Consider the following 22,647-nt stretch of genomic DNA (forward strand, 5'->3'; position numbering starts at 1 on the left):
ACAGTGAGGTCATGGTAATGTCTCAGACTCTGGTGATCACGGGTCCGTGAAGACCAAGAGCCTCATTGTTAATTCACAGATGGATGGACAAAAGGGCAATGGAGGAGGGAAACCTCCTTTCTGCTACAGATTATTAATTGCCCCACTTGTCTCTGAGCTCAGCTACTCTTCCCCTTCCTGACTGGTAACACCAGGGTCTTGGCCAGGGGTCTATCCCTCTTTTCATGCTGCAGCTTCCCTGCCTCCCCACATACACACACAGCCCCAATTCCTATCCATATAGTCCCCTGTGGCTCTAACACATGCATTTCTCTAGAAATGAAGCTCTGGGAAAGCTATACTCAGACTATAAACAACCCTGTCACAGGTTAAGGTCCCCTATTTCTAAGGTTATGGGTGACCAAGATGGCAGATCCAAGGAAACTCCCTGAGATAATTGCACATATCCCCAGCATGATGAATATGCTTCTTTTTGTGTTAATTTTTTTGGTCTTTTAAAAATAACAGAACACTTGCATTTTATTTTCTTAGTCATTTTCTTTCCTTTTTGATCTGATTTTTCTTGTGCAGCAAAATAATTGTATAAATGTTTACCTATATTGGATTTAATATATATTTTAACATGTATAACATATATTGGATTACTTGCTACCTAGGGGAGGGGATGGGAGAAAGGAGAAGAAGATTTGGAACATAAGCTTTTGCAAGGGCCAATGTTGAAAAATTATCCATGCATATGTTTTGAAAACAAAAAGCTTTAATAAAAAATAAAAATGACAGAACTAGAAACAACTAGATGGGGGTAGATAGTTTTAGTCCTAAAATCAGGGGGAACCGAGTTCAAAACACTTAACTAGCTGTGTGACCCTAGACAAGTCACTTAACCCTAGTTATCTCACCAATAAATAAATGACCAAACAAGAAAAATGTATTCTTTCCTGTGAATTTTCACTGACAGTTCTAAAATTCCATAAATTCAATAGAACTATGCTTGAACAGAGTTATGTCACAGAGATCAAGCTGAAAGAGACCATAGAGATTATTAAGTCCCTCTCCTTCATTCCCTCACTTTTACAGATGAGCAAACTGAGACACAGACCACTTAAGTGACTTAGCCAGGGTTACACAGCTAACAAGTACAATTTTTAAATTTCAACTATTTTATTAGTATTTGGTAGTTTCTAGCTTAGTTATGGGGGCACAGTGTAATTAAAAACTTCTGCTTCCCTTAAGCCATATCTCACATCTACAAAGAGCACTCTCTGGGCCTTAATACCACATAAATAACCCAACTATTTCTTATTCCTTTACTTAAAAAAATTATTTAATGCTTCTTTCCCTTTGCCAGGCATTGCTCAAAGCAGTACACCTCCAAAAGTTCACACTCAAAACACCAAAGTTCTGACTTTCTTTCTGTGTCCCTTAGGTCCAGATATCAAGTCGGATGGCTTCAGTATCGAGACTTGCAAGATCATGGTTGACATGCTGGATGTATCCTTAAACATGTATTAGGGAGTCCAGAACCAGGGATTTGTACAAATGCTGTCTGTGGCTGAAGAAATGGCTTCAAATCACTGAGACTAGATGTTTATTTGTGAGCTTCGGTAAAAGAAACTAGTCAACTGTTGGGGCTAAAATAAAAATTAAAAAAAAAAAAAAAAAAAAACTAAGAAAGGAAGATGTAGCACCTCTTCCGGGAAGGAATGGAAAGGGGAAAGGAGAGCCATGTTTGAAATGTGATTAGAGATGCTACAGGTTCTCCCCTTTAAATGTCTAGCTTATCTGAGAAGTGAGACCTGGGTCCCCTGAATCATAGTGGATGTAGCTTCTATTGGTGAGAAATCACCATAACAGCAGACCCATTAGGAAGAAAAAAGAAGCACAAACACTGTTTCTAGGGAAAAGGACTTCTGAGTCATCCAAACCATTCCCATGTTTGAATGTGTTTTTATTTTTCACTGAATCTCAGAGTGGGAAGATATCTCAGAAACTATATAGAGCAGCTCATACCTGAACAAAAACTCTATGGCAGACCTGACTAGTAGCCATCCAATCTTTCCTTGAGGACCTTTATGGAAAGGAAACCTACTCTCTCTTTAGGTGGTCCATTTCATATAGGAATAGCTCTGATTGTTAGGAAATTTAGCCTGCACTTTTTTCTATCCATTACTTCTCATTCTGCTTTCTCTAGCCAAGAAGAAAGCATCTTCTCTTCCATATGACAGCCCTCCAAATATTTGAAGACTAGTATCATGCTGATCTCCCCCAAGGATCCTCTAAGCTAAACCTCCCCAGTTTTTAAAATCAATTCTAATATGGCACAATCTCATACTTCTTCCCCATCCTGTCATTCTCTGGACAGTCTCAATAATGGCTTTCTTTAAATGGTGCTGAAAATGGAACCTAATAACCCCAGCTGTGGTCTAATCAGGAGAAAGTACAGAGAGGCTTTACCTCCCCAGATCTCTAAAGGCTGTTCCTTTCAATGCAACCTAAGAATGAATTAAATTTTGAGGTCACCATGTCAAATTGTTACAAATCCAAAGCAATAAATATTTTTGAGTTTGCAATCCATTAAAATCCCTAGATCTTCTACCAAAGAAAGATTGCCTAGACATGTTTCTTTCAGTTTATTTTTGTGAAAATCATTGTGTTTTTTTTAATCTTACACCCATGGAAGACTTGACAGTCACTCTGTTAAATTTCATTTTCTTGGATTTGGCCTGGCATTCTAGTCTGTCGAGAACTTTTTAAATTCTATCTTTCCTCCCAGCTTTTTGAAATCTACAGGTTTGATGAGCATGGTCTCTCTGCTGAGGGCAAACTGCAGATAAAAATGTTATATAATATGGAGCAAGGATAGGTGCTTGGAGACAGCTCTCTAGAGACCAGTATTCAAGTTATTGCTGTCAAATTATTAATTACTCTTGGGATCCAGATATTCAACAGGTTTTGAATCCATCTACCTCTATGATTTTCTAGCTCATACTTCTCTCTTGTCCGGAAAAATAGCCTGACATATTTTGTCAGTTGCTTTACTTACATTTATGTAAATTGTGTTTATAGCATTCCCCTTAGCTACCAGCCTAATAAAACTGTCAAAATATCACCTACGCCAAATTTTTTTCAGAAGTGAACCTATCATTAGTCTTGTGGTCTAAACATGACCTTTTCAGTTTCTGGATGATGTGGTTCCTACTGCTATAATCATTTATAGTTTATTATCCATCCTCACTTCTACCAGCCTTTTTATCTTGCACTTAGCATTTTGGCCACTTTTCCTCGTGGCTAGTGAGAAGTTATGGTAAGAAATTTTCCCAAACTACACAAAGCCCCATTGCAGGACATCCATTGCCTAGTGGTTGTCAACTCCCTTTACAAAAGGCCTAGCAGAAGTAGACGTTTGAGCAGTGAAGGTCAACCACTAAAAGAAATCAGGAGAAATCCAAGATAAAATATCAGTACATCACTGAGTAGTAGAAGATAACATCAGAAGCACTATCCAAGCCAGTTTGGGCCCCCATTTCTGCCTCCTCTCCCAAACCCCCAAGGTTAGCTTTAGGGCCAGTAAGCATCAGCCCAGGCAGCATGAATCCTTCTGGAAGATTTTCCTGAATAAAAGCTGACTAGTAAGAGCACTCCAATTTGAACTAAGGGGAAAATTCTAAACATACAAAGATCTTTCCTTAACCAAAGGCAGGCTGATGGGAGTGGTAAACTGGGTCTGAAGGAATTCTACCTTCTCTGGTCAAAAATACAAAAATATCAGGTATGATTCTAGGGAAGATAGGTGGGAGGTTGGGAAGCAGCTCCTTTATACTTACATAAGGGCATTCTCAGTGTGGTAATTTAATGCTTTGAAATTTGGGAGCATACAATTTATAAACACCTTAAAAATTTATATTTTTATCACAAGGAAAAGGAATTTACAAACACATTTTTTAAAATTACATTTATATCACAAGGAAAAATTGAGGGCATATGTATCTGTGTGCATACATAATTTTAGAAAATAATGCATTTTGAGGGAAGTGGTTAGAACATTGTCTTATGACTTGATTTCACCTATAGAAGAATAAAGGTCTGAAATGGGCACGACTATCACAGTCACAAAAATATCAGGCATTTTCTGTTAAATCTTTCCTATGATTCATTGGTGGAACACCACTGTCAATATAAACAATTAGAAGCAATTCAGAAATGCTACCCAAACTGTTTGACTTGATTCTATTTGCTTGTTTTGGGTGAGGAGTTTGGGGAAGTGAGAGAAAGGAGAGGAGGGAGGGAGATTTTTTGGTGGGGGTGGGGTGGGGGGAAGTAGTTTTAGAAAGGAGAAGGATTTAATGATAGTGACATTATTTGATAAAGGGAATTCCCAGATGAGAATGTTTAAAAACATAGTCCACCTATGCAGGTCAGCACTTCCTCTGCAGCTCAGTCTTAGAGAGAGGGAAAAATAAGCATTAATGAAACATTTTTTTTAAATGCAAAAGGAAGTTCAGGAAGAGTCAAATGATTGGTACAGTTTTATTGTGTTAAATTTATTATGACTTTTTTTAAAAAGTTGCACATAGTTGCATAAAAATAAAAAAAAATTTTTTTTGAAAAAAGTTTCAAAAAAAAATTTAAATGCACCCTGAAATTACTGTTCAGTATTTTGCCAATTTGGCATTTAGAATTCGCAGAAAGAGAGAGAGAGAGAGAGAGAGAGAGTTGCCATAATTTGGCTCAGTGATAATGCGCTGTTGTCAAATTCTGACTGGTTGATAAAGAATGGCCAATTTAGTTCAACAAGCTATTAAGGAGCTACTCTGTGTAAGGCATTGGGGAGACAGAGCTAGAGCCAGAAATAGAGCCTTGCTGTCAAGAAGTTTATCATCTGAACTAACCATGCACACAAGGAACAGAGGGTGATAGATGTTTAAAAAAAAAAAAAAAAAAAGGCTCAGGCAAAGTACCAAGCAAAGTTTGAGGAGACAAAAATAACTTTATTCCGAAGGATCGGGGAGCATCATGAAGGAGCATGTTGAGACTTGGTAAAAAAGAGAGATTTTAATAGTAATTGGGACTCAGAGAAACCCTTCCAGAAAGGAATTGGGAAAGACATAAGGAGGGGAAAAGGTGAGGTAGGGAATGCTGGTAATTTAAAATATAAAATTACCAGGTATCTAATTACCAAAAACATTAGACCCCATAGTCTAAGATTTTAAGTTTTCTAAGGTCAGTAGAATATAGAGTGGGTATCATACTTAGAGGAAAACAGACCAAGCTGGAATAGATAGCTGCAAAATACTTGCTTTTGGCAGTCAAATAAATCAGAAAACCAATTGGTTCCCCTAAAATTGTTGCTAGCATTAAGTTAAAGATTTGTAGTTTTTATTTATATACGTAAACACACACTGTATGTATGTTGCATGTGCATATTATGATGTATGTGTGTGTATATGGATTATGTATATATATTCTTGCTTTTCATGAAACACAGAAGAAAATGTGTTTTAAAAAGTCAAGTTCTTCATGTCTACTTTGTTTCAGAGAATTTACAAGGAGATGGACATTGATAAGTCCGGAACCATGAATGCCTATGAGATGCGTAAAGCATTAGAAGAAGCAGGTAACACATCCCAATTACTTTCATTTATTTCAGAATCACTGCATATCATCTTTCTTTAATGAAAGTTCAATAAACTGCTCTCTAGAATGAAGTAATCATTAAATCTCTTTTCTTTTTCCCCACTTTCAAAAGAATAACTGGAGAAAATATGACTTGGTCCAGAATCTCCTCTCCTACTTCTCTTTCTCAGTTTGACTCTTTGAAGATACTCTAGCAAGCCAAGCATACGTTTTTAAAAAATATATAAACTTATGGTATTTAGCACTAGAAGGAACCTTGTATAGGTTTTTTAGTCTAACCCTTTCATTTTACAGAGAAAGAAACTGAGGTTCAGAGATGTTTCCATATAGCACAATCCAAAGGGTTATATCCCTAGAATTTTAAAAATATTGATAATAGAAACATGGAAAGATTATGAATATGGGTGATGAGAACAAAGTGAGTTCCCCTGTATCGCTGGAGGTCTTTATCTAGAGCCTTGTTTGGATTGTCATAGAAAGAAGGGATGCTTCAAGTAAGGATTTTACTAAGTGATCTCTGAAGTCTCTTACACTCTAAATTTTTTAACCCTAGGAGTTTAATCCCATTGTCACTGAGAGAAAACAAATGTGATGAAGGAGATTAGAAAATATTCATGGCAAAAATTGAGGTCTCAAAGTAGAAAAGGTGTCCTGAAAGAATTTAGTGATGAAGATGATTCTGAAGATGGGAAAAAAAAAAAAAAAAAGCTGTTTTAGAAGCAGAATTTTTAAAGCATAGCTAAATGGAATAACATGGAAAGATTATGGAGATGAATGATGGGAACAAAGAGGCTAGGTTGACTAAGACAGTGGAAACAAACAGGAAGTAGGACAGAGAATCAGGTAGGAGCTGAGTCCCAGAAAACAAGTTTGGCAACTGACATGGGTCCTGAGAGCTAGAATTGGTTTCAAAGAGCTAAAGCCCCCTGGAAAAAGAACTTTGCATTCAGTAGAAAATCACTGACCCTTGATCTTCATTTAAACATCACATGCACTGCCACCAAGCAAACACTATGTAGGGGCCCCCAACACCAGATTACAGAAAACCTGAGACAACGATTCTTTTTTTGTTATAATCTTAGGTTTTAAGCTACCCTATCAGCTCCATCAGGTCATTGTGGCTCGGTTCGCGGATGACGATCTCATCATCGACTTCGATAACTTTGTTCGGTGCTTAGTTCGACTGGAAACACTGTTCAGTAAGTGGACATTTGGGGCAAAAGATCCATTTGGTTCTCAGCATCTGAAGCAGACTGCCCTTCACAGATCTGTTCAGTAGTCATAAGAGTAACATTCCTTCCTCCTTAATTTAGAGGCAGGAGGAAAAAAAGGTGCTTCGTCAACAAAATCATCACCAACACTGGTGGTTTTGAACTAGGCACAGGGGGAAGATTTCCCTTATTTCAGCCTCTGCTCATAATATCCTTTTCCTCCTCTTCCTTTACAGAGATATTTAAGCAGTTGGACCCTGAGAACACCGGAACGATAGAACTCAATATTACCAGTGTAAGTCAGCAGTTGGCAAGGTTTATTATCAACATCTCATTCCTCAGAGGGAGATCTCTTTATTTAGGGGATGACACAAAGACCTAGGACTTCTTGACCTGCCTTTTAAAACTCCAAAGTAATGGACTGCAAAACTAGCTCCTGTTTTTTATTACAACCCCAAGCTTCTATAATGCACTTTCATTTGGCAGTGTAAAACAACCAATCATTGGTTCCTCACTCCAAGAAATACATTGAAGGGCTTTTTGCATAATTATAGAACTAAGGCTGAAAGGATGCTTTTGTCTTTTGTGGTGGGTCATAGATAAAGAAAGGCAACACAGTTTAATACATAGTAGATGGTTCTTTTTTCAATATTATGAATGCCCTGAGGACTGACTTCTACCTCAGATGATCTTGAAAACATACAGCCTCTGAAGATATGAGTTGGCTTAAATAAATACTTGTGCTCAGCCTAAACTTTAAATCCAGTCTATCCAACCCTCTGAACATTTCTTCCTTTTACTCATCAATCTCCCCATCCTTGTTACTGGCTCATTATTCACTGGCATCTTCTCTTCCTACTGTGATTTTTCTCCCTTTTTTTCTCATTTGTGAAGACAGCACCTTAGGGTCAAATTTCATGTTAAGCAAAATTTTTTGGTGTTTTTTTTTCCCTTTTGCCTTCATCCCCCTCACCCATTCAGAATAAAGCTAAATAGTAGGAGATGGGTTTTAAAGATACAGAACAATAAGCATACAACAGTGGTCTCCACTGGAAACACCAGCAATGCAAATTCAATGTGTTTTCTAGGTTGCCTGATACATCCACCTGACAATAAGCAAAGCTCAGAATTTTTCATTTTCATTTCATCTCCTTATAAGAGATCTGAAGCCGAGTCTTTTTTTTCATTAACACCTGACTCCAATTTGAATCTCTGTCACAATTATTCAGTGATGATTTCTCTTCAGGGACTGAGGAAGCTGAGCTTGCCCTTGACACAGAGTTGATGGGAGCAATAGAACTGGTCTAGTGGGAGTCTTGGGTGGAATGGCAGAATAGTTTCATCCCTATGCTTTGGAGAGAGGAAAAAGATGGGGGTGACTTATTTAATGGATTGGTCATTTTTTTAGAACAATGGATATCTGGAGAAGGTTTATCAACTTTAACAAATTAATGTTTGTGTATATACAGATATATACACATACACACATATACATGCACATGTACACACGTGTATGTACACATGCTTCTTTTGTATTTGGAGATAATACTTTTGGCCAACAGAGTACACATTTTAAAACTAATCATTAATATTCCTGTTGTCACATGCAACCTAGAAAACAGTCCCTGCCCTTAAAGATTGCAATCTAAAATAGTCACAATACAATTGAAGCCTAAAATACAGCACATGTTAAGGTCTGAGAACTCTATTTTATTTTTATTTATTTATCTATCATATTATCATTATGTATCTATCATAATCCCATTCCTCCTGAACTTGCCCTACTTGGCAATATGTCACTGTTGCTTCTATTTTAGTAAATTTGTACTTTTTCTTCCTCTTCTATCACCTCACCTTTCAGCTTCCCACATTCTTGTTTCCAAATATGAGGAATATTCATCTAAATTTCCCTTCAAGGGATACTGCTGTGACTAATTGTTTTGACTCCCAAGGAAGTGAAAATCCTAAACTATGTGAATCATAAGTCAATCAACAAGTATTTATTAAATGCCTACTGTGTGTCAAGTAGTGGAGATGTGTGTTTATCTTTGTGTGTATTAAAAAAATAAAAAATATCAAAATGGAATAAGCTAACATTTCAGTGTAGGAAACAAGTATACATATATGTGTGTATGTATGTATATGTATATTCACATTATATATATATATACACACATATACATGCTTAGCATATAATAATATAATTATTAACTAGTTATATGACAAATCTAATTAACAAATACAAACATATGCAAAGTAGTTAGTTTACTTTTCTTAGTTAACAAGCATTTATTTAATTTCCTCAAATCTCTTCTGTCCCACTAACAATAGCCCTTGTAACAAATATGCAGAAACAAACCAAATCCCAACATTCGCCAAATCGAAAAAAAGGTTCTCTGCATCTTGAGTCCATCCCCTCTCTGCCAGGAAGGAGGCAATCTACTTCATCATCATGAAGCATGATGGGTCGCTGCATTGATTCACAGAGTCCTTGAACCTTTCAAAGTTATTCATTTTTACAGTGCTGGTGTTATTACAATAGAACTTGTTATGCTTCTTCCCACTTCACTCTGCAGCTTATGAGAATCAGAGTATTCTTTAAATCAGGGATTCTCTCAGGGAAACATAGGGAAGAGATGCAAAGACACAGAGACAGTAAACAGAAAAGCAAGAGGATTATTGGCAGTAAATGGTAATCAATTTCAAACAATGTGTTTTTTATTGACTTTAAGTCAAGAATTTAGCTCTTTTAAGGGGGAATGTGGTCTAAAATGTTCAGCAATACATACTTTTAGCCCAGAAAGAAATCTATTATGTGCACAATTTTCCTAATACACAACTATTATTTAGAATAAGTTAAATGCAACACAAAGTATTTAATATGTAACCCTGACCTGAAAGATAATCATTAAAATGTTTTGTTTTCTTTTCTTACAGTGGCTGTGTTTTTCAGTCCTTTGATGTAACAACTGATCCTACTGAAGACTTCCTATGAAATTACGATCACCTGAAGACTAATCTTCCATAAAAGAAACACTATGTCCTACTTTTGATCCATACCTTGAGTTTATGAATAGCAACTATTTGAACTAATTATTAGGACTGACAAAAAGTAGCATTGTCAGAAGAGATCAAAATTTCCAGATGCCCAAAGCAACTGATCTGTAGTCTCATTACATTATATACAAAAAGTATAGTTTAGCTCTTTGCAACCTAAATGAAAGCTTTAATTTTGTAAATAAGACATGCCTTTTTTTTTTTTTACATATTTACATACATATAACAATATTAAGAAAAATGCAGGAAAAACCCAAAATACCTATGCAAACATGAGGCTACTTTTTAAGGAATCTTAACCCCTCATTGTGCAGTAAATATTTACATTTGCAAATTTAACTGACATCCTAGAAATGTCGATGAGGTCACCATTTTATTTAAATAAGGTGGAAAATATAACACATGTCAGAAAGTCCATGTGGTACAAAGGAAAGAGCACGGGATTTGATGTCATAAGACCTGTATCCATAACTATCTTATCTGATATTACTTTGGGCAAAATACTTCACTCTCTGTATCTCAGTATCACAATTATAAAATGAGACTGGATTAGACTGCATCAAAAGTCCCTTTCTCTAAACCCCATAAATAATCTGACATAAAACATTTAAAGATTTGAGATGGGAAAAGACAACTTAGGTAATGGATCCTTGGACAAGTCAGTTTATCTGAGCCTTGGTTTCCTCATCTATAAAAAGAGGGGGTTGGTCTGGGTGATACTAAGGTCATTAATGGCTCCAAATCCTTTGATTTTGCTTCTATCCTTCAAGTCCTTTGAGCTAAGCAATCCTGAAAATGGCAAATCATTATCTTTAACCCTAATAAGTACTAGAGCAGAATCTAGTCTTCTTAATGCCATATAGAGTGAAGGATTTAGGTATTTCATACTATGAATTCCAGCTCTGGACCATATATGAGACTGGGCACCAAAACCAGACTATCATGTTTTTAAGTTGATGATGACAAAGGATACATCAGGCTGCTTGCTGGCTCAATACTTTGGCAACTATTGACTCCAAGAATTCAGTTGGCCTGTTTGTGCAGTTAAGGTCAAAGTCAATAGCTGTTCATCAGGAAACAGTTCTAGTTTATTTCCTAACTTTATCATTGAATAAATATAAGCAATATTAAAACACAAAAAGTCTGCCTTGTTTCCCTTTCTTTCAAATAAATGATTAGAAAAAATAAATTATAACGTGATATTAGCATGTGGCACCAGTGAGAACAGGTCAAAAGCATGTATGGTTGTTTCAGCTCTATTCCTGCAACCCAATAAAATGATCCTTGCAAACCTATGTATTTTTTTAAAAAGTCACTTCTGTAAACATTGAACTACACAGTACTGAGAAATGATCTAATCATAAAAGAGCAGCTCTTATTTTTCTCTTCTCAAAACACTTATTAGTGAGGTTTTCTTGGAAAAGAAAAAGGAACTTTACCTCTGAGTTATATCAATATAGAAACGGCCTTACCATGAAGGGAAAAGATAATATGCTAAGATGAAGCAATCAATGTGTGGTATTACACAGGAGTAGGATTTGACCATACTAAAAGGAATCTGGCACCAAGGATTTTGTTGCAAAATTGTTCACGTGCCAGGATTTGACCATACTAAAAGGAATCTGGCACCAAGGATTTTGTTGCAAAATTGTTCACGTGCCATTAGTTACATATCACTATTCCAAATAATTTATAAAAATTTTAATTCCATTTAATGTTTCTTCTTGGAAAGTTAAGAAATACATGACACCAAAATAACATGATCTCATGTTCTGAGTTTTCTGGTACCCTTTCACTGTCATTTCCTTGGTGGTGTATGGGTGAAAAGAACACTGGTCTGGAATCAGGAAATCTGCCTTGTAGTTGTTTTTGCAGTAAATACCCTTATGATTGGATAAATCATAGCCTCAAGAGCCATACTTGCCTATTTCATGTAGCTGATGTAGAGATCATATATGAGAATGGGCAAGTCTCTGAACTTGTTTGCTCCATCAGTAAAAGCAGAACAGGTGATTTCTAGATTTTCTTCTAAATCTATGATCTTACTAAGCATGTAAGGAGTATCTAGAATTTGTATGCTAAAAGGTAACATCCAAGGAATATGCTGGGATTTTGTCATTTACCCCATGAACACAATTTAATGCAAGGGTCCTCAAACTTTTTAAATAGGGAGCCAGTTCACTGTCCCTCACACTGTTGGAGGGCCGGACTATAGTAAAAACAAAAACTTTGTTTTGTGGGCCTTTAAATAAAGAAATTTCATAGCCCTGGGTGAGGGGGATAATAGTCCTTAGCTGCCGTAGTTTGAGGACCCCTGATTTAATGTATTAGGCAGGTAATACAATGCACAAGAATGCATAGAATTGGGAAGACCTAAATACATATTCTACCTCAGTTGCTTATTACTGACCATTTAATTCTAGGTAACACATTTAGGCTCTCAGCTTCCATTCACTCACCTGTAAACTGAAGATCATAACAGCACCTATTTCTCAGAGCCATGTGTACAACACTTTGCAGGTACTACATAAGTGTGAGCCATCATCATTACCATTATTGGTGATGAAATTTAAGTGATTACATTTTAGTAATATGATGATTAACTGCTTTAGCAGAGTTGTTTAAGATTCCCCAGAAGTTTGTAGCCCTGAATTTAATCAGTCTGCTTTTGATACCAAGAACTTAAATCGGAGGCAGAAATTAAAGAGACAAAAAATTTTATTTTATCACAATTGACAAAAAAATAAAATCAGATAAAATTCTGACAAATTTTAAAGGTAAGTCTACAGAATGTTTCTATATTTAAGTTCCAAAATACAAAAGACAATAAATACAGAATCAAAATTCAGGTGAAAAACAAGATTCTAAATCTAAATTACATATAATATAGCATAATATTCAAAATATATGTGTAAATCTTAAGATGCTACAACACTCATATAAAGTTATTGCTCACTTAAGACTAGATAATAGTTCTTCAGGTCAATATAGACTATTATACAGTCTCTTCACAACTTCAACTGAGTCACTTGAAAAAAAATGTTCTGCTTATCAAAAGGTGCTTCTAGGCAGGCTGAGATGGCACTAGATGCTCTGGTGTGCATAAGTTGATCATAATCAGTTACTGAGACAGGCCCCAAAATAAAGTCACTTAGGGAGGATGTGAATTTCCTACCTTTTTAAAAATAAACACAGAACATTTAGGTATTACTGCATCATTGTGCTTATGAGTGCCCATGCTGAAGTATGGAGTTTCTTTACTCCAAAAGGTCAAATTCCATTTGCTTATAAGCACCATTCCAGTGTATAGAAAGTTCTCAATTGAATTAGTCAATCCTTCATTTGCATTCAAGTTAGTTACATTGTCACAGAAATAAAGACTTGCAAAGTGTGCTCATGCCAATCACGTTACTTCTTTTTAACAACACAGATTAGTACTTCATAAAGATTCCTTAAGGTTTCACGCCAAGCTCCTTTGTCGTGGTTTAATTCTGGGGTACAGCTAGAAAGAAGTTAAAAAAAACCAATTATGTTCTGATTATATTCAGGAAGATACCAAAAGATCAGAGTGACAGAGATTATAAAATGAAGTACTACAATAACACAAAAATGTTTACATCTTTTCCATATTGGAGGGATGGAAAGAGAGACAGTAACTATAAAGAGTGAGGGCAGCGAGGGTGAGTAACTATATTGGTGAGGGCAGCAAGGTTTCCACAATTCAATCAGTGAGCAAGTTAAACTACTAATTCAACTGCTCATCTCAATCTCTCTCTACTCCCCCCACCAAGAGGATATTTCAGAGACACAGAATGAAGTGTCTACACACCTAATTGTTGTATCAATGCAGCACACAAAAGGAAGCACATTTCTCTGATGGAAATAAAGGTAATTAGTAAATATAACTGTCATAAATTTGGATGTTCAAGTCAATGAATTAAGTTTCTTTTTCAACTGCTTTTAAAATCTCAAAACCTTAAAAAATTGTACATGTGAAATTTATCTCCAAAAAAAGATTTCAGTACTCAAGAAATCCAAGATTGAGCAAGAGATTCAAATCTATTTATTTTCAATAATACACAAGCAATATTATTGAAGAAATTTTCTACATTTGACCACTTATTTACATACTTTAAGCAAGTGATAACTTGTTTACCCACTTAGTCACTAAACAATCCTCCATTGCATGGAAGCATATTGCCCCTTTACTTGGAAAAGCCACCACAAAATCTATCCAATAAAAATCTGGAGCAACCGGTTCTAAGTACAACTTTTCAGAACCTCTGTAAATATGGGAGGCATCATGTTGCTGTAGAAAAGACTATTTAGAGTGAGAACACGTGGAGGTTGAAGTGCTTCTCACTAATCACAAGACTGTGGGAAACATGACTCAAAGCACTAAGCCTCAATTTCTGCATATAAAATGGAGATATAACCTCACAGGATTAATGTGAGAAAAAGCACATACAGCCTTTTTATTACTAATTTTACAGTAAAGTAAAAATTTATTTCAATACATAACCCACAAGAAACAGTCTAGTTTTAATTGCAAATTTTGTTAGACAACTAAGCAAGGCATTAACACACTTGATAGATAAATGATGAAGGAAAAGGGTGAATTACAGTCCAAAAAGACTTCTAAATTAGAGTATCACTTCAATTGGCCTTTTCCTTATTGCTGATACCTAGTCCATTATTGAGTCCTGAAATTTTAAATACAGGTCTTATCTTGCCATTTCCACAAGCACAACCCTGTTTAATGTCCTAATCACCTTATAACTGGACTATAATAACTACCTGGGCATCCCTACTGCCTCACTGCCATAGTGCACAGAAGCACAGGGCCTCAAGTCAGGAAGACTTGAATTTAAACCTCATCTCTGACATGAGCTAGCTATATAATCCTGGGGAGCCTCTTGAGCTCCTTCTGCCTTATTTCCCCATGGCTAGTTTCCTTTTATAACCAAAACTACATGAAGTATTCTAACAAGAATTAGTTATCTCAGACATTCCTTTTGGAAACCATCACCGTATCGTTGGTCTGTATTCTGTAACCTAATCTACCAAATCTTTGTGTGTGTGTGTTTTTTTTTTTTTTTTTTGCAAAACACCAAGACAGAATAACAGATCTAAAAGAGTCCACAAATACTTGAAATGGACATGCTTGTACCTTCAAACATATAATTTTTTTCACCTGAATGCACTCTCCCAACACTTCCTCCCCTTCCAGACCTCAACCTTTCCTCCTCCTCAAAAATCCTGCTAAACAAATCTGTCACTTATGAATGCAGGTTCATTAACACTACAAAATCACTATAATTTTCATGTGCTCATTTCTGTGGCCTAGCAGTCAGGAAGAACTGGGTTCCAGGGCCACCTTGTACAAAGTTGCCAGAGTAGTCCCCAGGCAGGTCCCTTAATCTCTCAGTGAAGTTTGCCAAGGCTCTTTAAAACCTCACACTGCAGAGCCTAGACTGAGAATCTGTACTGGTAGGAGGAATACTTCCAGAGGAGTTCCCTACAATAAGAAAATCAAGTTCTACTCCAAAAAGAGAAAAAGACCTTACATTCAGCCTCCTTCTATTATTTGTTTTTAAGCTCCATTGCCTTTATTCCCTTTATAAGGCTCATAAGCCTAAGAAAATGCTGTCTATAACGCATACTTGGGGAATTAGAGCACAGTGTTAATAAGGTCAAAGTCATTGACTCAATTCCCACGTAGACTAGATATTTCACTTTTTTCCATAGCCACAAGTAGCTTAGCCTCAAGGGGAATTATGGGAGTATATTGTTATCCTGCATTTTTTTCAAGGTCTCTTCTCTCCAAAGCCTTCGTGAGAACCATTCTTTAAAAAAGAAGTAACTTACCCCTAGCAAATTTCGAGGCACATATCCTTCCTTGTCATTAAGCCGCGCCCACCACCACTCAATTTCATCTTCATCTTCCCTTCGGATGATTGTCATACAGTCTCCTTCCTTCATGAGCAGTTCATCATCATTTTGAGGTTCATAATCCCATAATGCATAAATGACACCTTTATTCATTATGCCCATTTTCTCCTGAACGCCTAGAAACCAAAACAAAAAATGTCACTGAGATGCAGGAGTGAAAAGAATAGCCATAGCTTGAATTTACATAATTCGATTCTTGGGACTATCTTGTTAGATAATATCCAAAGGACAGAGATAAGGTATAGGCTGGATGTTATTATTCTTCAACAATAATTTAATGATTTTTTTTCTTCTTCTGCAATGAAGAAAAACTTCTCCAAAAAATTTAACAAAAATAAAAAAGTATCATCAGAGAATCTTTGCTGAATGCCATACAATACAAATATCTCTTAAAAGTTATTGTCCATGCTTCTAAATATTCTTTGCCCCAACTATTACTTTTAGAGCAAAAAGGCTGTCCCAATCTAATTCTATAACTCATAAGTTAAATACATAGTGTTTAACAGTTTAATACATTGTTAAACTGGAGTCAAAATTAAGTAGCTAAACAGAAGGACTAAAACACGTAGTTATTTTAGGGACAGCTACAAGTTCTGATTAAAAGTTAGATACTCACAGATCAATCAACACTTAACAAAAGATGTATTTAACCACAAAATACTGAATAAAGCAAAGATATTTAATAAGGATGTGCATCAAAGATCCAGTACGGTGATTCAGTTGTGAATGGCTCCCCAACCTCACAGTTGCCTACAGTGGTCTGCCAGCCATACATTTAAGAGCTGCTAGAGCTTCATATGGTTTTGTATTCAGGTGATCAAGTAAGGTCAAAAGTCCAGGCTTTTGCCCCCTGAGCCAATCAAATCTCACAGACAGTTTCATGACTTTTAAAGAAAATACCAAGCTAATTTGCATGGAGGTAGGAGCATTAGGATATTCTCACCATACCATCTGTCTTGCCATTGTACCCTATGGATCAGTATTTTCTAATTGACTCATGGCCAGATGTTTCCTCTATATGTGGTCTCCCTTTATTAGAATTCAAGCTTCTTGGGAACAGGGGATATTGTTTTCTATCTTTATTCTCATTCCAATGTTTTAGACTTAGATTCAGCTAAGTAAAACAATGGATAGAGTTCTAGACATGGAGATGGGAAGACTTGAGTTCAAATCCTGTTTCAAATCCTCTCCAGCCATATGACCTTAGGCAAATCACTTTATTTCCTTCAGTCTGTTTCTCCTCAGTAAAACACAGGCTATAATGGTACCTACCCTACATAGATATTGTGAGGATCACAAGATAATCTCTGTAAAGAGCTTTGCAAATATTAAAGTGCTATGTTAATTCTAGGTTGTATCCAGAGTCAACACTTAAAAATCATTGCTTTTATTCTTTTAGTCACATAGAGAGAAAGGAAAAAAGCTAGGATTCAAACTCTGTGCCTTTGATTCCAAATTGAGCACATTTTCTAGCTCATCAATTTAACACCCAAAGGACATTTGTTTTATATTTTTTCTTTTGCCTTCTACCTTTCCAGATGCAGGGTTAACAAGCAGTGTGTTAGAAGACTAAAGAGAAAATGTGAGCTGAAGAGAAGAATCTAAATATCTACAATCTAAATAATAAGGTTCTGAATTAATTCAGAGTAAACTATTATTTTTCACTTCTACATCTTCAAAAGTCAAGGAAACATTCCCCATTTCAAACATGGTAAGTCTTCAGCTGAAATGAACACTGAACTATTAACAAGATATTTACTATTCCCTATTCCAATCATCACGAGCACAGCCCTTACTTCTAAATAAACCGTACTAAGACATTTTGTTTAAAAGTGTTTCTAGACAACAAGGAAATCGGAAATCCAAGATTATTCTTTACAAAGAGAAGATTCTGCCAATCCACTTTCTTGAAGGGCTCAGGTTTCTCTCAATGTGGGGAATGGAAAGAAATGAATTTCAAACCTTCTCATTTGAGCAAAAAGACCAAAGTATGAGAATCACATTTACAAGTATAATATAATTAGACTAAATTAAAATATAACCCTACAAATTAAAAGATTTATCAAATCACTGTTTTGAGGGGGAAAAGCTTCATTCTGGAAGTTTTATTATCTTGAGGAGAACACCTTGAGCTCTGTTTCCACCTTAGCAGGAAGTGAAGTAAATTTCTGAAAAATATGCTTCTGTATCCAAATTATGAATCATAACTTTGCTTTTGTAATCTGAAACATGTGAAAACCAAATTTATTACAAACTCAATTCAATTACACAAGTATCATTCTCATTGACTTTGGAGGGAAATCTGAGGGCATCCTATCATTGTCAAACAACTTGGCACAGTGGATAGAATACTGGACTTGGAGCTATGAAAATCCAATAATTCTTAGGCTCTATGACTCCTACACAAGAACTCTGATTTCCTTGATAGTGAATGGCGGTCTCTGAGGTGGCCTCTGAAGTTCTAAACCTATGATCCTATTGTCCTAGCTCTGGTGCAAAATAATCAAGAAATTTAGTATTGTTATATGCTATGGGCCAGAGTACAATTCTTTCCTTCTCCCCTGTCCCCACCCCCCAAAAAAGTTGCCAGTAATAGAAAGGATTACCAATGGACCAGATCTGTAAAGAATATTTCAAAAGAAAGGATGGGCTATATAAACAATGAGCTATACGTAAGGTATCAGCAATTGTAGACTAAATATACACGAGTCAATCTCCCACAGCTTTTAGCCACCACTATTTAGGCTCAATAAAGTAATTACGTAATATCAGGTTTTCTTTACATTCTCTCATATCCCTGGCAACAAAAAAGATCTGTATCAAATCAAGTAGGACAGAATTTGGATTACAGACACATGGATTCAGCTGGCTCTGTGCCTTCAGTTTCCTCTAGAGTTGTACTCACAATTGTGAGGGAGTAAGAGAGGAGAGTTAGGCGAAAGGGACAGCAGAAAGAAGGAAAACAAGTCAGTACATAGATGAATGGGGCACTGTTATGTATCCAGCCCAGTTCTATTATCTTTCCTGGTGGTCTTAGGTCATCCTTCAATATGCTGGCATTGATTTTAAGATGGCAACTGCCTACTCTGGGAAAGCATTCAACCTAAGACGAATGACTTTGATCTTGGCCAAACACATACCACAAAAAATACTTTAAACTTGAATTACTTCATATAAACAGTTCCCTCTTATTATCATAATTCAGGAATTTGTTTTTATGTGAAGTGCTTTCCTTGCCTTGTTTATTCAATAGAGTGGTATCTGATATGGTAATAATGTTCCCATATGTGGTCATCAACAGTGATGAACAATTTGACAAAGTGGGGAGTTGGGATTCTTATTTTTTTGTTTTTATGACAACTAGGTAGCATAGAGTTCTGGACTTGAAGTCAGGGACACAGTTCAAATCTTGCTTTAAACACTTATTAGCTATATGAGCCTGGGTAAACCATTTAACCAGTCAGCTTGTTTCTTTACCTGTAAAATGAGAATGATAATAGCACCCAGATACTAACATTTTTTTTAACCAAAATCTTTTTATACAAAACCTGTAACCTTGTGAATAATAATGAACGGAATACCTAGGCTTAGTTCATGTTCTTCCTCCACACTTTAACTCCCAGGACACACAATGATTCCTTATCCCCAGAATTTCACTCATTTTAGAACTTTAGAAAGACCACTCTCTACGCACTAAAAGCAGATAAATCATCAAACATTTAAGCAACTACTACTAAATATGGAGCACTTATGCTAGTTGCTAGGGATGGGTACAAAGGTAAACCAAAATATAGTAGTGAGCTGACATATATAAATAATGATGGTAATGATGGCGTATTACTAAGATGAATCTAAGATGTGGTAAATATGCATTTTTACTCATAAGGAAAGCCTCTTTAGGCATCACTTAATTTAACAGCATGAGGATAATCTACCCATAGCCGAGGAGAAGTAGAAAATTAGAAGGGGGTTACTAGAAGCTAACATATTAACAATCCTAATAAAGTAACAGCTCACAGTACAGAAAGATACAAAAACTATATAAAGTAGTTAAGAAGTCAAAAAATAGCACCTTCGCATCACTTTATTTAGAAGCAAATGGCTTTCTAGATCTCATTAAGTCTTAAGGGCACTGTTTAATATAGTAATGAGTTATTATTCATAATAATGACTCTGAGTCATCAAGGAAAAAAATCTATTTAAAAAAAAGAGAAGTACTAATATATTTTAATAAGAAAAAGTTTTGTCCTTTTAAAAGCATAACTAGGATTCAGTATGTGAATTTAGCTTAAAAAGCTGCATTTAGTCTGAAAATATTTGAGTTAATTTTGTCTAGTTAAATGTGCAATAACTTTAGCCTAAAGAATTTGTATGTATAGATTTATATTTTTCAGTTGCTTTTTATCTAAAGGTGTGTATTATATTCATGATTTTACAATGACTACCTTTTATGCTCAATTTCAGTCATTTAAAAATACTATTATTACCTCAATGATCTACTAAAAATCTGAGTGACACCCACCCCACTGTGATATGAAAGTAACCCTGAGTTATTCAAAGACAAGAGCAGATTCTACCAACCTAGAAAAGCCTCACAGACAGTCCTGGAACAGCAGATTCTCATTTAAGAGAATGAAACTACCACATCTGTCCTCTAACACCTTAGTCCATGATATTTCTTTTTTTCTTGTTTTTTTTTTTTTTTTTGGAGGGGGGTAGGTAGGAGTGAGGTAACTGGGTTTATGTGACTTACCTAGGGTCACACACCTAGTAAGTGTTCAGTGTCTGTCTTTCCACTGCATCACTTTGTTGTTCCTTCCTCCTTTTTTAAATTAAAATGTAATCTTAAATGTAAATTTTAAGTGTACGTAATTAAGTACACTTAAAATCTTACAAAGATTACAAAGTATATCTTACAGCAGAAGTACTAGGCTCAGAAGTTAATAGGAGGCAGAGAGTAGTTTATTCTGCATTTGGAAAATTGTGTAGAGCTTTCAATTCTAAGAAGCTTCTTGATATAAAAAAAACTATTTTTTTTGGCATCAAGAGTCTTCCAGTAACAGCACATTGTGACAAATCATGGAACAAAACAATCTCTTTAGAATAACTATCACAAAGTAACAATGGAAGAGCACACTTGAATATAAATATGCTGCAACATGATGCAAATAATGAATTGCATACAAGAATCAAGGAAACATACAATGAGAACACTAAACAGACTGACCATATGGTGAAAGTGAAGAATGACAGACAGACACACACTGAGTACTGAATCGGTAACTAATGATGGTCAGGAAGGCCTTCTAGCACAAAAATAGTTGTAATAAGGACATTTATGGGAAGAAAGGACAAGATTCTCATAGTGTTAAAAAAAGGTTGGGATATGATCTGGACAGATCACTGATCTGACTCTGTATAACTTTAGCTTAATGCCCAAGTGCTTGATAAATGTTTAATGCCTGAGTACTAAGAATCACTGGAGGAAAACTCACATTGATGAAACGAAAATGTATGTAAGTTCTCAAGTGTTAGCTCAATGGCTTCAAGAGCCATGACTCAAAGACTCATGATTTTTGCTGGTGTAGGTACTCTTATCTAGCAAAACAGATCATAGCCCCTCTTTGATTAAAACTTCAACATAAGTTTTTCCACTTTAATAGAACTTGTCAGAACAGTCCTAGAGAAACAAGGGTCACATTTCCACATCACATTAAGGCAAGAAAGTAGGATTTTAGGAAAGACAAATGAAATGTGAAAATTGATTTGTTAGGTTTTAAGCACACCAAGACAAAAAGCAGAAAAGATTGCAAAGATTATTTAATTCATCTTTATTTTAAAGATAAGGAAACTGAGTATCAGACTGACAGAAGATCACACATTAATAAGAGGCAAAATCAGGCTCCCAATGCACTATTTCCAGTATCCTTAAAGCTGGGAATAGGGAAATTATTGCTACAGGATGAGAAAAGTCAATTTGAGCTTGGGGAAAAAACTAAGGTTATATTATTTATCAGACATTTTCAGCATTGAAAACCCTTGTTCGTTATCCAAATGACCAGGGAAAATAGAAATTCAGGTTGAAACTAATAAATCCGATAAGTGAATACATACCGTACAGAAACTGCGAGCACTGAGTATAGCCTTCTTCCATTTCTTCACATTTGTCTGCAGCAGTCTGCATGTCGCTGTAAGTCATAGCAAACACAGCAGCTCCCGATTCTACCAGAAATTTACACACTTGAACATTATTACAGGAGGCAGCACAGTGTAATGGAGTCCTATGAGAAAGAAGAAATTAACATGCAAATTAAAAATGCTTTTGAAGATTTCAAGGAAAGCTGTTTTACTAACACATTTGTAGAAGCAACTTTGTTTAAATCTATCTTCTATTTCAGTGGTCTTTCCCAAAAGCACCTTAATTACCAGCAGGAATGCTTTAAATCCACCAATGAAACATAACCTTGAAATGTAAAGAAAGCAAAAATACTCACTGTCCTCAAGGAGTTTACATTCTAATGAAGGAGACAACAGGTAAAGGTATCTACAATATACCAAATACATAAAAGATTCTTAAAGAAGAAGTTTGGGGTACCAGCAAAAACAGTTACAATACTGCTGGGCATGAAGCACTCTAGTGCCTAGAGAGAGGCTGTGTAATAGGGCAAAAAGACATCCCAGACCTATATTCAAGAACCAAGATGGAGTCAAGTAACAACTGGCAGCTTTGTGACTCACTCTCCAGATCTGGGCCACAGATCTAGGGAAGATGAGAAAGTAATCCTCATTTTGG

The 22,647-nt window shown here is 35.8% G+C and overlaps 2 protein-coding genes across 2 annotated transcripts in view; one reads left to right on the forward strand and one right to left on the reverse strand.

Moving 5' to 3' along the window:
- The window catches only part of CAPN2 (calpain 2), an 84,421-nt gene extending 73,378 nt beyond the window's left edge, over positions 1–11,043 (forward strand). Inside the window, exons 16-21 of the mRNA XM_051993375.1 lie at positions 1,427–1,491; positions 3,701–3,769; positions 5,536–5,614; positions 6,717–6,833; positions 7,082–7,140; positions 9,783–11,043. Coding sequence (XP_051849335.1) covers positions 1,427–1,491; positions 3,701–3,769; positions 5,536–5,614; positions 6,717–6,833; positions 7,082–7,140; positions 9,783–9,806 — 413 coding nt within the window. The 3' untranslated portion in view covers positions 9,807–11,043. The remainder of the gene's footprint in view (positions 1–1,426; positions 1,492–3,700; positions 3,770–5,535; positions 5,615–6,716; positions 6,834–7,081; positions 7,141–9,782) is intronic.
- Positions 11,044–12,602: 1,559 nt separating this feature from the next.
- Positions 12,603–22,647, reverse strand: part of TP53BP2 (tumor protein p53 binding protein 2) — a 65,603-nt gene continuing 55,558 nt past the window's right edge. The window contains exons 16-18 of the mRNA XM_051993377.1: positions 21,969–22,135; positions 15,771–15,970; positions 12,603–13,404 (exon numbers count right to left, since the gene is read on the reverse strand). Of these exons, the coding sequence (XP_051849337.1) occupies positions 13,363–13,404; positions 15,771–15,970; positions 21,969–22,135 (409 nt within the window). The 3' untranslated portion in view covers positions 12,603–13,362. The remainder of the gene's footprint in view (positions 13,405–15,770; positions 15,971–21,968; positions 22,136–22,647) is intronic.

The sequence above is a fragment of the Antechinus flavipes genome, chromosome 4, assembly GCF_016432865.1.
Source record: "Antechinus flavipes isolate AdamAnt ecotype Samford, QLD, Australia chromosome 4, AdamAnt_v2, whole genome shotgun sequence".
NCBI lineage: Eukaryota > Metazoa > Chordata > Mammalia > Dasyuromorphia > Dasyuridae > Antechinus > Antechinus flavipes.